The sequence below is a fragment of the Chaetodon trifascialis genome, chromosome 24, assembly GCF_039877785.1.
Source record: "Chaetodon trifascialis isolate fChaTrf1 chromosome 24, fChaTrf1.hap1, whole genome shotgun sequence".
Classification (NCBI taxonomy): domain Eukaryota; kingdom Metazoa; phylum Chordata; class Actinopteri; order Chaetodontiformes; family Chaetodontidae; genus Chaetodon; species Chaetodon trifascialis.
In genome coordinates, this window is record NC_092079.1 from 11,770,467 (window position 1) to 11,784,053 (window position 13,587).

At 45.1% G+C, this 13,587-nt stretch overlaps 1 protein-coding gene across 1 annotated transcript; it reads right to left on the reverse strand.

Annotated features, from left to right (window-relative positions):
- Position 1: 1 nt before the first annotated feature.
- On the reverse strand, positions 2 to 11,691 carry cab39l (calcium binding protein 39-like). The gene is made up of 9 exons (XM_070957619.1): positions 11,446 to 11,691; positions 4,924 to 5,050; positions 4,428 to 4,592; positions 4,148 to 4,266; positions 3,878 to 4,046; positions 3,693 to 3,752; positions 2,762 to 2,827; positions 2,533 to 2,676; positions 2 to 2,456 (listed from the first exon to the last, which is right to left on the reverse strand). Exons 2-9 carry the CDS (start codon positions 5,023 to 5,025, stop codon positions 2,277 to 2,279), a joined length of 1,005 nt encoding a protein of 334 aa, XP_070813720.1. The 5' UTR covers positions 5,026 to 5,050; positions 11,446 to 11,691; the 3' UTR covers positions 2 to 2,276.
- Positions 11,692 to 13,587: the final 1,896 nt, after the last annotated feature.

A 13,587-nucleotide genomic window follows, 5' to 3' on the forward strand; every position in this document is an offset into this window, starting at 1 on the left:
CTTGCATTCCCATCCTTTTATTTGTCGTGAATGTAGTACAATAGCATCAAAGTGGAAAATAAAGCGGCTGCTTTCAGAGAGGGAAGATGACGCGGAGACCAAAGCTGCTCGAAAAACAGGCAAAATCCAAACAGAGACGTAGTGGAGTTTGGCTCAAGTGACGAGATTCTGATAAATCACAGCTTATAACATCCCAAAACAGCTGGTATTGTTTTTATTTTTCACCGTAAAGACAAACTTTTACTATTTTTCCTTGCAGGTGTTGCTGTCGCCCCCCTGCACTCCACTACTGCCTGTATTTCTGTTCAGATTCGCTGTGTTTGACATTAGTCTTGAAATTTACTTTGTAACTGTTTAGAGTGAAAAGTCCCAACTGAAGAGACGTGATTTTCATTCATGACTCCATTCAACATAAAACTTACTTAAAAAGGTCTGTGGAACCCGCAAAGTCACCCGACGGACGCGCATCAAATATCGATGGGGAATTCAATTCAGGATTTTTCTGTCGTTTTGAAGTCAAATATAAAAGCAACACCACTTTAAAGGAGCATCTCACCTCGCCGACTCTGCACATTTTATGGTCCTTTAACTACAAGTGGGTTTTTCACAGTTACGTTTCACCGTCGAATCCTGCTGCAGCTCAGCTTTGGCCAGACGAATCCGCGCTCGACACAGTTTGTCATTCACACGTTGAATCGGCGCTACTTTGGCGAAAGACGTTGACCCTGGACCGGACACAATGGCAACCAAAAAAAAACATTTCCTTTACAGCATAACTCAAATATAGTGAGTTAAGAGGTTCACTGCTTAATCACAACAAATATGTTCTATCCAGAGCATATTTTCATTAACATAATAATTAAGCTCCCCCTATAAAGATACTGAAAATACAAAAAAAAAGATCAAAGAAGGGAAAACACAGCAAACCAAAAAGGCACCTCTGAATCTTCCCCCGTGTTTCCGTCCTAACACCAACATCAGATCCACGTCAGAGCGAAAACGCTTGTTACAGTACAGAAAGAAAAGGAGTGAAACAGAAACAAACAGCGCTCTTCCAGCTGCTCTCCCCCTCCTCCTCCTCCTCCTCCTCCTCCTCCTCTTCCTCTCCCATTAATGTTCTCACTCGCGATGGCACTCGCTTCAGGTGTGCAAACCATAAACTGTACACAACGAGAAATGAAACTCTACATATATATAAAAAAAATACCACCAAGCAGTGTGAAAACAGTGAAAAAAAAACCACTTGAATCATCATATTATTTTTTTATCATACAGAAAGTGCTATCAGCCACCAGCAAAGAGAACCAGTGATCAAATCGATTGAGGCTTACTGTACCGATAGCAGCCCCAAGCCGTGGATCAATCCAAGCACGCCTCCGCTTCACAGGCTGCAGGTACGATTTTACGTCAGCAATCCTAAAACCAAGGATACTCTCAGTCTCACTACAGCTTATTCGCTTCATCACAACGGCACAAAAAGCTGCAACACATCTGAATGTTACGTTTTTTTGCAGTTTTTCTGCATGTTTGTGATCCTGGAAAGCTACCGCAGACAAATCAGCATTTATACATCCTGTAGCCTCGTCGAGCTGCTGAGTCATGGCACAAATAAGCGAGTTAGACGTGGAGTTTTTCTTTCGAGGAAGACGAGAGTTGGCGTTCGGGGATCGTACTTCAGTCTAGTGATGCTTTTTAGTGTTAGAGAGAGAGAACTGGAGCAATCGTTGGCTTTGGCAGCACAGTAAGAAAGACGTTTGGCTAGCAGAGGGAGACGAAGGCCTGCTGCCGCCGTTTGGCTAACGAAGCTTTTAGCAAAGCCTGAGGATGTTTCACACTTTCAACGCTCTCTAGAGTGAAAAGGGAAAAGAAATTCTTCATTATTTCTTTTGATTTGCAGCTACTTCATTTGAAAGTTAGCGCTCATGTGCAGCACGACCACGCTGGCCGAAGCTTTTTAACCGCCGGTTCTCCCAGCGGAGCAGATCAGCCGCCTCCAGCAGCTGGAGCTGTGGCACTACATGCTACAGATGAAAGAAAGAAAAAAAACAAAAGGCTCCATGAGAGAAATTTACAAAAGAAAGATCAGTGATCGAGAACTACTTCTGCACGAGTTTTAAATGAACCAACGAAGAGAAAAAAGACAAATAACGTCTTGATTTTTTTTTTTTTTTTAAATAGAATAACCGTTATTGTTAATGTGTTTTTTTTCTACTGTATGTCTTCCTATTGATAAAAAGTTGGGGGAGAGGGCAGGGCGGGTGGGGGGGGGGGCTTTTCTAGGAGGCTGGTTTCTTCAGATCCCTGATCTGTTTGATTAGGTAGGTCTTCTCGTCATTGAACTGCTCGTCGTCCATGCGGTCCTTCTGGAAGTTGCTCAGGAAGTCGATTAGTTTGGTCTGGTTCTTGAGCAGGATGTCGATGATGGGCTGCGTCTTGTTGGGGTTGGCGACAAAAACCTGAGGACAGGGGCAGACACTTCAGAGCAGACACTAAGAGGATTTCACTGTCGGTTTCTCACCGGCAGGTTTTTACCTTGAAGACGTGGAAGGCCTCAAACTGGATGTTGAGGCTCTTGTCTCTCAGCAGATTCATCATCAGCTTGAGATTCTCAGGTTTGCTGATGTAGCGCGTCATCACCGTGAAGTTGTGTCTGTCCAATAACAGCTCGCCCAACAGCTGCAGGAGAGGATGACATGTGAGACAAGTCCAGTGGACTCATGACTGCTGAGCACAGACGGTGTGAGTTCAGGCCTGATCAAACCTTCAGAGACTGCCTCTTGGTGACGTAGTTCTCGGAGTGCAGCAGCTTCTCATAGTCTGCAAACACCTGCAGCGAGACAGGAAACACACCTCATTATACGTTCTTAGGAACAGCCTGACAGTCAGATTTGAGACTCTCAGCTTGTAGTTTAACGGGTTTCGTTGTGTTTTGGATACTTGGATGGAAACGAGGCAGAGGATGAAGCGGGAGATGTCATCTCACTCCTCCACTTCCTCATACCAGCGACCTTTGGATCTTAATCTCACACATGTTTCATGTCCTTCACTCTTGAGCCAATCTGAGCTCTTTCTAACCCAAGCGCTGTGTTTAGGCTGGGCTTCATCACAGATTACATCGCCTCTGTTGAGCCTCGGCCGCCGTCTCCTTTTCTGTGACACCTGTCAGCTTACGGCCTCCAGGTAAAAAGGCAGTTTTGTGTGGGGTTCCTTCAGCCTGAGACCCCTGGGGTCCTCCCTATGAAAGGGGCCCCTCTGCCTCGAGCGACTGACAGCATAGAGCAGAGCTTTGTGCTGACGCACGCTGTGACACTGAGACGGATTCAGTTTTCCTGGAGCTTTAAGCGTTTTAGTCGAAACTTTGACAAACTTTTTTTTGGTTTTTGGGATGTGTGACTGGGCCATTGAGTCCGGAGGGGGCTGACGCCTGATCCGGTTATGTATCTGTGCGTATGTTCTCTCTCAGGGTCCTCCTGGTCAAGCCGTCATTGAGAGCCGTGGGCAGTGTTTATGTTTACGCCTCCGAAATAGCGTTCGGCGGCTGCTGCAGGAGCTGCGTGTGTGTGTGTGTGATGAAGGGGAGGCGTGTGACGCTGATTCAAAGTCACGTGCGTGGGAGCCGCTGCGGCCGTCGTTCATGTGCTTTCCAGATGACTCCTGTGTTTAGAAACGCGTGTGTGGCTCAAGTCACTCACAGCATCGTAGTTCTGTTCGAGGTATTCAGCCACGAGCACTTTGTGTCTTGTCAGCAGATCCTGTGAATCAAGACAGAACAACGAATTACAGATAGCCAGACAAAAGAAGTCGCCTGAGGTGGCGTTCGTTACTGAAGTCTGAGCTGAAAACAGATTTCTGTAGTTTCCGGTGAGACCCGACTTACCTTGAAGGTGGCGAAGGCGTCGGAGGCGATGTCGAAGGTGGACATCTCCACGTAGTTGAAGAAGCAGTGGAAGTGATCCGACTGGAGGACTATCTTGGCGAGCGGCTCGTGGCGGATGCACTCCCTCAGCATGATGCCACAATTCAACGCTACCTGGGGCGTCTCGTACCTTCAGACAGACGGAGTATTTGATTGGCAGCCATTACCCAGTGTGTGTGTGTGTGTGTGTGTGTGTGTGTGTGTGTGTGTGTGTGTGTGTGCATGACTCACCCTTTCAGCAGTATAAAGAGGACCTCTTGGTGGGAACAGAAATATTCCACAGTGGGGCTCCTCGTCCCAATCTGCCTCCTCAGGATGTTGTTAAAGATCTGACACACATCCTTCTTCCCCTGAAAACACACACACACACGCATAATTAGACGAACAAGCACCAAGTACTGTGGCGTCCTTCCCTTCCTGACTGCGGACTCCCCTCAGCCGGCCAGTAGGGGCCGCCAGTGATCAACACCTGCTCCACGCTGGACACGCTTGCACAAAAGTGAGTCCTCACCTCGAAGTCTATGACCTGCAGGTTTTCTACCAGCGCGATCAGCAGGCCGCTGTTGTACAGCTCCTGGGCCAGCTGGGCCACAGTCTCGGTGTGAGGCTCCTTGTCGTTGCTGCCGTACAGAATCTCCTTCATGGACACCAAACACTTGGACACCTCCTCAGACGCCTGGAGAACAGAGAGGAGGAGCTGAAGGAGAAGCAAACATGGACCTAAAACTAACAGAGACATCCTGGTGAAAGAGGAAGAAAGCTGCGACTCACTTGAGCCTGAACTTGGCCTGTGTGGCTAAATTTACGTGTGTGTGTGTGTGTGTGTGTGTGTGTGAGAGAGAGAGAGAGAGAGAGCGTAAACCGTCCTGACAGTCAAGTGTCAGGAGATGACAGGACCAGGCTGTTCCATGTTCTAATTTCACAGAGGGCTGTCACCCCTCGGGCCCCCCGGACACGCCGGCACTCACAGACACACAAACACGCTGAAGGACGCTGTCCTCCTCTACCTTGTCTGTCTTCTTGTCCTGTTTGACCAGGATGGCCAGGTTTTCCTTCAAGGTCTTGACAATGTCCGCTGGACTCTTGTGGGATTTTCCAAACAGCGGCATGATGGACACGCACTCGCCTTGGGACCTGGGAGACGCAGCGATGACAACAATAATCAGCGTTTCTGAGGCTCATATAGACGTCATATATATGAAGAACACGACAGTCCTGACACTAAACATGAGGAAACAAATAGCAAATACAAAGTTAATGAAATATCCAAACTATCATCTTCTGGCAGCCCGTCCCATCGCAGCTCAGCCGTGTGAAGGAAACGAGCAGTAATTGACCAATCGTAAGCAATTCCTGGAATGGATGAATTATTAAGCTTGTGCTTCTTCTTCTTCATCCAGCGGGTCTGACGACTCAACAAAAGGCTGTTGTGGGAGACAGAGGTGTGTGTTATGCATGTGTGTGCGCATGCTAGGATTCCTCTAGCACCTTAGAGACACATTCCAGAGTCATCTCTCGTCCACATGAGCGACAGCTGCAGGCGCTTTGACGCCGGACTCTTCAGATAATCAGAGTCGGATCCATCTGATCAGTCACCAAACACCAGAAACAGAGCAGGGATGGACTGGATCCACCGCACAGGAAACCTCAAAAACAGACGCTGTGCATGTAGAGTCATGCTTCAGTCCATCCCACTAATAGCTCCTCTTAATAAGTGTGCACAGGTTGTGAGACCTGTCTCAATGTTCTTTATAAGTCTGATTAAGTCAGGAGCTTCAGTAAACGCTCTCTGACTCAGTTTCCTTTAAAAGGCGGCGACATGACGGAGCGCTCGCTGTTCACTCTGCTGTTCCTCGATTCAATGAGGTCCAGTCGTGACTTTATGTGATCCATGTAATTGAGTTTTGTTTTATTTCATAATATGTGAGCAGGCCTCAGGTTGTGTTTTGCCCTGGTGCTGTAAGAGTGCCATGACGGCGTCAGAGGCTGTAGATGCTGTGCTTTAAAGTTAAAATGCCAGGTAACACACTGAATGTGCTGCTGCGTGTGTGTGTGGTGGAGGTGTGAGGGAGAGTGTGTGGTCCAGTGTGAGCATTTAAAGCACTCAGGAGGCAGCAGAGGCCTTCACGATCCAGGCCAGGTCCAGAGCAGGCGGAGAACTTGTGACTGCTAATCCTCATCTGGGAATGTGGACGGGCATTACGCTCCCCCCTTCACTCCAACTCCCACCTTCCCTCCTTCCATCCTCTCTCCTGCGATCATAAGGCCAAAATCCAGCCTCGTCACCATCATACCAACATTCAGCTTAAAGCACGGCGTGTTAACAGAAAGCCTGCGTTATAAACTGAGGGTGTGGAGTTAATGGACGTACATTATTAATTCACTGGAGCGCTCCTTTAAGCCCGCACACTGCATGAAGCAGTGAGCCAAATTCATCCCCCTCTTGGCTTTTCAAGGCGTCCATCAGCTATCGCCAGCGCCTGAAAACGCATTAACCAAAGCCAGAACAGTGATCAGGGGTGGATCTCTATTTAAGACAGGAAACCTCTAAGGACACTCACTAAATCGGCTTCCTCGGCCGGCCGGAGTCAGGACGCTTTATGGCAGCGACAGAGCAAAGCGGGGCCTGCTGACTCCCCAGACAACTGCAACAAAGCGCTAAACTCTGAGCTGCACAGTGGATTTATTGCATGCATTAGAAAAATCTAATTACATGACATGAAACCCAACATGCTGCCCAAATACTATCAGCTGGAGATTTCTAGAAGACGTCCAAAGCACAGGGCAACACCACAGCTGCTGCAGATGAACACAGCAGATGGAAGCATGAAGATAAATCGCTCAGAGTGAGTCCTTGATCACTGCTAAATGTCTAATTTTAAAAACAGAGAGTCTGCATTTGTACAATTCCCCATTCGTTCAGCGCCCGCAAAAACAAGAAAACAGCTCAAATTGGAGTCACGAGGTTTTCACCTGACGAAGACCAAACCTCCGCTGAGCGACTTCACTCTCCTCCACGCAGCGCTCAACCTTCATCAGGGCACAAAGAATCGATTTTAACGATCGCACCCTCGGCTCTGATGCACGAGACGCCGGGCCAAGTTCTCTGTGAGTCACGGCAATGTTTTACGATGCTTTTATTCTGACGCCGAGACAATGGCGTCGGCCAGAGGGCAGACTGCTGATTCACATTTAGCAAATCAAATCACACGGAACAACATGCCCCGTAAACTCAAAAACACTTGGTCCACAAGCTGCTAAGTGCACAAAATATTTCCCCCTCAGGAGGTCAGCTTGAACTCAAGGAGCTTAAAGACTTCAATGCCCTTTAGTCCCTTAAACATGATGCATTAATGTGGCGGGACGCGCGTTCTAACGTGACCATGCGCGCCTCCAAACACCTCGCTTTAACGCTCTGCACTCAGGTGTGTGACGTCTTCCTGTTTAGAAAAATATCCGGACTTTGAGGCTTCGCTTTATCATCACATGACGTCATGCCTTTAAAGTGCAACACAGTCAATATTTGTCAAAGGATAAGCAGGCAAAGAGGAAGCAGTTATCAAAACAGGAGGCTGGGTTGCACAAGGTCCCCTGCTCTTAAATCCAGCCCTACTGTCGATGGCCGCGGCAGATAATAAGTCCAATATTTCCACTCTGTCATCTGCAGCTGTGACTAAACGCTCGTGATTATTAAAGAAAACTGAACGGGTCCGTTTTAATCATCCAATAATGCTCCTTTGAGTCATGGAAAGCTTAAGCTCGAGGTGACTGTGAAGCCTTCATTTTCACTTGTAGCCTACTTAAGACTGACTAAATGTTATGTAATGGAATTAATCTGGTGCCCACTGGGCTCCAATGCACACAGCTAGCTGCTCTGTTAAAGTATAATCTAGCAGAGAAAGGCTCCACGTTGCCCCAAATATTCATTTTTCAGCTGTAATTATGCGACCAAATGAGCCTTGAATAAAGATATACAAATCAAAGCTAAAGGATGCTCAGATTATAAAGAATAATGTCGCTCTCAAGACGTATTTAGGCACGTTATTTTATATAAATGCTGATTTTCAACAAAAGCAGGGTGGAAGTAACGTCTACACAGTAAATACACTTCAGAGCTGCACTTAATTGATTACTGACTAAAGCAGTGAATGAGAAATGACTCATTATTTTCATCATCGGCTAATCATCCATGAAAATGTTTGTTTTTTTATGAGTAACTGTCCCAAACTCAATGACGCTCAGTTTACTCTCAGATAAGAAGAAAAGCAGAAAGTCCTCCCAGCTGAGAGCCTTGAACTGGCTCATTTTTGCCAGAAAAAATAACGATTATTAACATGATTGACGGTTATTTTTCCGTGGTGGAGCACCTCTCTCAGCTAGACAAAAAGCCACCGCGTCCATCCCCAGCGTGATCACATAAAGACGTGTTCTGCCGTGTGACACGTGAACATCAAAGCGCCATTCGATTATGCCTGAAGCCGGCGGGGGCGAGCCAGTCCTCTCCTCATTCACAGCGAACTGCCTCGGCTGCGGCGTAGATGTAAGGACGACGGCATATTTCGGCTGTAAGCAGATTTCTGCTGGATTATCTGGAAGCGTGACCTTTGCTGTGACATATGGGCTTAATGTAAAAGCAGACATCTGAAAGAAAAGACCAGCTTTCATCTTCACCCGCGTTCAACAGCCGCTCTGTGTGCTCTGAATCATTCAGGCCGTCCTACAGAACACGCATTAGGGCTGCTGGCTGACTGTAAACTTCATTTTGTTATCCTGAGTTCATGACCTCTGCAGCGCGCTCTTCTCTTTGTGTCACCTGTTGTTCGTGCATTACTTTAAAGGCCTTTCGTCTGGTTTTCTTCTTTGTTCAGAAGGTGCAGCATCATCCGCGGCCTCAGAAGAAGTAGTTATGCTGGCAGTTGGTGGTTCATGACTAATCAAAGAGTTTTTAGCACAGCAAGATGGTGACTCGTCACACCTTTGTGTCCCTCTGGCAGCAGTTGTGGACATACAAGTTTGGCATTTCATGGTTAGAGCAAAAAACAGGTTTGGCGTCAGCCCGTGGAGTGACATCAGAGTGCCACTGCTTTTACATTCTGCACACAGGGTCAGAAAACTCACAATCTTCAACACTGCTGTCTTTACGCTGCTGAAGCATCTGAAGCAGAAAACCATAGCAGGCCTGCTCTGCACGCCATGACTCATTCTGCAGCACAAAGCATGTAAAACCTGCAGAGAAGCTCGTATCGGGATTCAAAATGTAAACATGCACTGATTCCGAATTGTTAGCTTTTGTTTCTACGTCCTTCAATGCTGGCAAAGCTGTTCCATTAAGTCGCGAAGGCGTTGAACAATGCGATGAATGCGCCGCCTTTCAGGCAGGAAGAAGGGCGGCTGCCTCTAATTTGACAGCATTTCTTCACGACCGTCTGGAATGCAGAAGCAGCCGTTCATGATGTCAGAGGACGCATACAACTGGAATTTAGGCATTCAAGGAGGAGCAAGGAGGATATTTAACCCCCAGAAATATGAGAAAGCATAACATGGTTTGCTTCTTGCGTGGAGGGAAGGAACGCTCCCCGACAGGACAGACATCAGCGCGTCATGTCCAGTCCTCAGGTTGATGATGATGTGAAAAATTCCTTCTCTTTTGAATGTTGGGTGGAAAACAAAAGGCCAGAAATGTCCCTGTGCAAACCCTGACGCCTGCCTGCATCACCTGCTGCAGGTCCAGCTGCTGCAATGAGGAAGAGGAAGGTCTATGTTGGTTACAAGAAACAAGCTAAAAGCAGTATTTCAAAACTTCCGCACCCTCAGGTCGGTCTGCCAGGCAAGCCTTCATCCAAACCTCATCTCTTTCATTATAGGCAGCTTTAGATCTAACCTGGGTATTTGGCCCAGGTACAGAGCCTGGGAGGCAAAGTTCAGGGCATAAAAACAGGAACTAAACCGACTGGCAGCAGGCTTACACAGACTGACAAAGCAGACTGTCTGTCACCGTGAGCAGCAGCCTCACCAGCAGAGTCTGCAGTCACATGCAGGGTCAGAAAGGGTTAACGCTGTGAACCAGTGACAGACTGGCCTACCCCACCAGGATATGAGAGCCGACTGTATCTGATTCTGGTCTGTCTATGTGTCAAGGCAAATAAAGGGAGTCAGAGGAACACAGGATGTTCTGTAGCTTTGCTTTCAAATTAAAAGCAGAGCAGATTTAGAGCATCATAAACAGCAAAACCCAAAGATATTCAGTTTCTTATCACAGAGGATGGAGAAACCTGAAAATACTGACATCATTTTAAAACGCCAAACAAACACTGCTGCAGATAACTTATGAATCACTCCATGATTCATTCTGTTTACTCAGACAAAAAAACACTGAAACTCATTGAGTCTCACTCTAAACGCTGATTTTACTGCATGAAAGAGCATAAAATCTGTCACCATCAGTCTAATCCTACCCCAGCAAAAGTAAAGGGTCTTTTAAATATTAATTGATTTCACAAATTACAAACTGATACACCATATACACCATTATTTTCAATATTGATCAGTTATTTCTTTGATTATTTGATGTACAGAATGTTAGAAAATGATGAAAAATGGTCATTACAGTTTCTTAAACATTGGTTATAACCTCTGGAAGCAAATTTCCATCAATATGATGAAAAAAAGATCTGTAAATCATTATAATGAGAAACTTTGTTGAAATAATGATTTAGTATTGATAAATAATGACTTAGTAACTCAAAATAACAACTTAATTTCTCTCAATGAGTCTCAAAATAATTAGAAACATCCTTGAACATAATGACTCAGTATGTCATAAATGAGAAATAATCACATAATATCTCAAAAATGAGTTAGTATCTCAGAACAATGAGAAATTATTCATTATTTTTGATGAAGTTTCTCATTAAAATAATGATCTTTATTTTACATCACACTAGCAAAAATGGGCTTTCATATAGCACATGCAATTAACTTTCTGGAGATCAGCTGATAGATCAATAAAGCAATTCTCTCAGCTCTAGAGAATCGTAAAAGGGTGGTATTATTTTGAAATTCGTCACCGGAAGCTGCAGTATTTTCATTCAGGCCAGCCTGACGCCGATCGTCTAAAGTAACATAGCAAGGAGGAGAAAAAAAACAAAAACAAAAGGCACACACTGTATTTATGCTGCTGAATAATTAAAGATCCAGAACGACAGTGTTTAGAGGAATAAGAGCTGGTAACGCAGACGGCAGTAAATAACACATCAGGCCGCCCCAGACAATGTGATTTAACAAGGCTACACCCCTCTCGCCTCCGGCTAAAATCCCTTTTTGTTTGACAGATTCCCAAAGCTAATCACAGCTGTCTGCATCATTTCAGAAACAACTGCTGTGAAGGACATTCGGCAGGTCTCATTTCTTAACACTAAACACATTTCTACGTTTCCGCCTCTCTGTCAAGACTGTCAAGGGCAACAATAATACACCGATAGGATAACTACAAGCTACTGCTCTCCGACAAAATGAGCTAGAAAAGATACCTTCAGAGGGAAGATGTTTGGTAGGTTTCTTAAATGTCTTGACCGCCTCTGTCCCGGTTCACAGCGCAGCCGAGCCTCCCAGATCAGCTTCTGTGGTCACGCCAGGACTGTCTGTCAACGGGAAAGTCGGCTAAAAATGTGTGCGATTCAATTTTAAATGTGTGGAATCTGTTAAGAAGGCAGAGCAGAATTCCATCTGGTCGCTTTCCAGTCGTCTGTCAAGCTGAACAAACGTGAAGCCTTTCCGGTTTGAGCTTTCGGAATAAAAAGCCGCTGACCCTCATCCGTTTCCATTAATGGAAGAAAAAGGGGAAGCCAGGTTGAAATTCATACTGATTCAGTTTCTACCAGCACAGTTGAATTACTGTTTAAATTAATGTTCAACATATTGCTCATGTTTATGAATTCAATCTATTAATTTCCTAGTTGTACACTATGGCGCTGTCAGAAAGACAAATTTGCTTTGTAGAGCCATCAACGTCACGTCCGGTATTAGTCCGGCTTCCGTTTGCCAACTTGACACACCTGTATCTTTCCAGCCGCGGATGAGTCTCGTTCACATCCTCTCATATCGAGACCTTGTAACCGCTTGCCTCATGTGTTTCAACATTATATGGTATTAAAACAGACAACATCTTAAATTTAAAATATTCTGTTGAAGCTATTAACTTTTCTCCACCCCAAGAGGGAAAAATAAAGGAGAATAGAGACTGAAGGTCGGCTAATGTACATATTGGAACGAATCCCAGGCTACAATATGACAGCCTCGACTGGGAAAAGCTCATTGGAGGCTAAATACCACGTGGGTGAAATTACACTTCCGGATTCAAAAACACAATTCATAACATTGGGAATTTATCCATGTGTTTTCCTGTTGTACAAAATTATTAAATTAGTAGAAACTGATAAATTAAAAGCAAACATTTTTGTTTCATTACAGAATGTTCTGGTTAAATGGGCTCCAAAAGTCCACACACGACTCATCAGTGGTCTGTCGTCCATTAAAAATAATAACATTGAAGATTTAAATTAAATTAAATCGTTTCCCACAAAAAAAGGCCAAATCCCATAGAGGAAACCATCTCAGACTTTATTAAAGCTGCTTCTCATTTTACATACAATTCAGAATTACATATTTACAAATATACACAGATATGTCTCATTATAATATGTTCATATCAACACCATACTCAGTAGATACAATAGGAAAATAAAGACAGTGGTTGCTGCAATGTGCTGCATAAAAAGAAACTAAAAAATAGAAACCTTCTCATCTCATCCAGCCAAGTCAGACGTACAAATAATTCAATAAGCTTTATTGTGTGATCACGATAAAACACTGACGAGTTTAGCGCCCCGGGTCAGCTTTCTTCAGAGGGCAGAAAATAAGCTCTCACAAAATACATCAGTGCCTGGTAAAAATACTTGCCTCGTTCAGGGCTTTTTACACGAGAGCTTTAAAACTGGGGCTATGAAGAACATGCCACAAAGAGCGATGACACACAGAGCAACAAGGAGACTCACAAAAACCATGATCCTCTTCACAATACACATGCTCTCGAGCAAAACAATGTGAGGTATAGAGGACACATCTGTACAAGTGTAACACACATTTCTCAGCCTTACAGAACTTACACGGATCAACACGTAACGCCAGCCAAAGTTTACTCTCTCACACCGAGAGGCCTGTAAACTAGCTTCTTCCTCTTTCCAGAGACGAAAGTCAGGGACAAATCAAACAAGACCGCAGTGGTTTCAATTAAACCAGTGGACAAATACAACCCATCCTGAGTGACAGACGGGTGGGGCTGGTTTTAGTGTAACAGCATGCTGCGCTTGGTGTTTCTCGGTTTAGTAACAGTCACACATTCGACGTTAAATACGGAAAAAGGAAGAGATTGTTGTACAGAGCGCCTTGCGGATACAGTAGAAATGTTGGGATATTAAAAAACCCTTGAAAAACAAGGCAAGAAAACAGGATTCATTCAGTGTTCAGAATAGCACAAGCTCCTTATATGCGTGTGTGTGAAGTAGGGTGTCACAGCAGCTGGTTGTCCAGGGCCAAACAGGGCTGAGCTTACTCACCACCCCTGCTGTGCAATCCAGTCAGACTTTTGTCTTTTTTTTTTTTTTTTTTTTTTT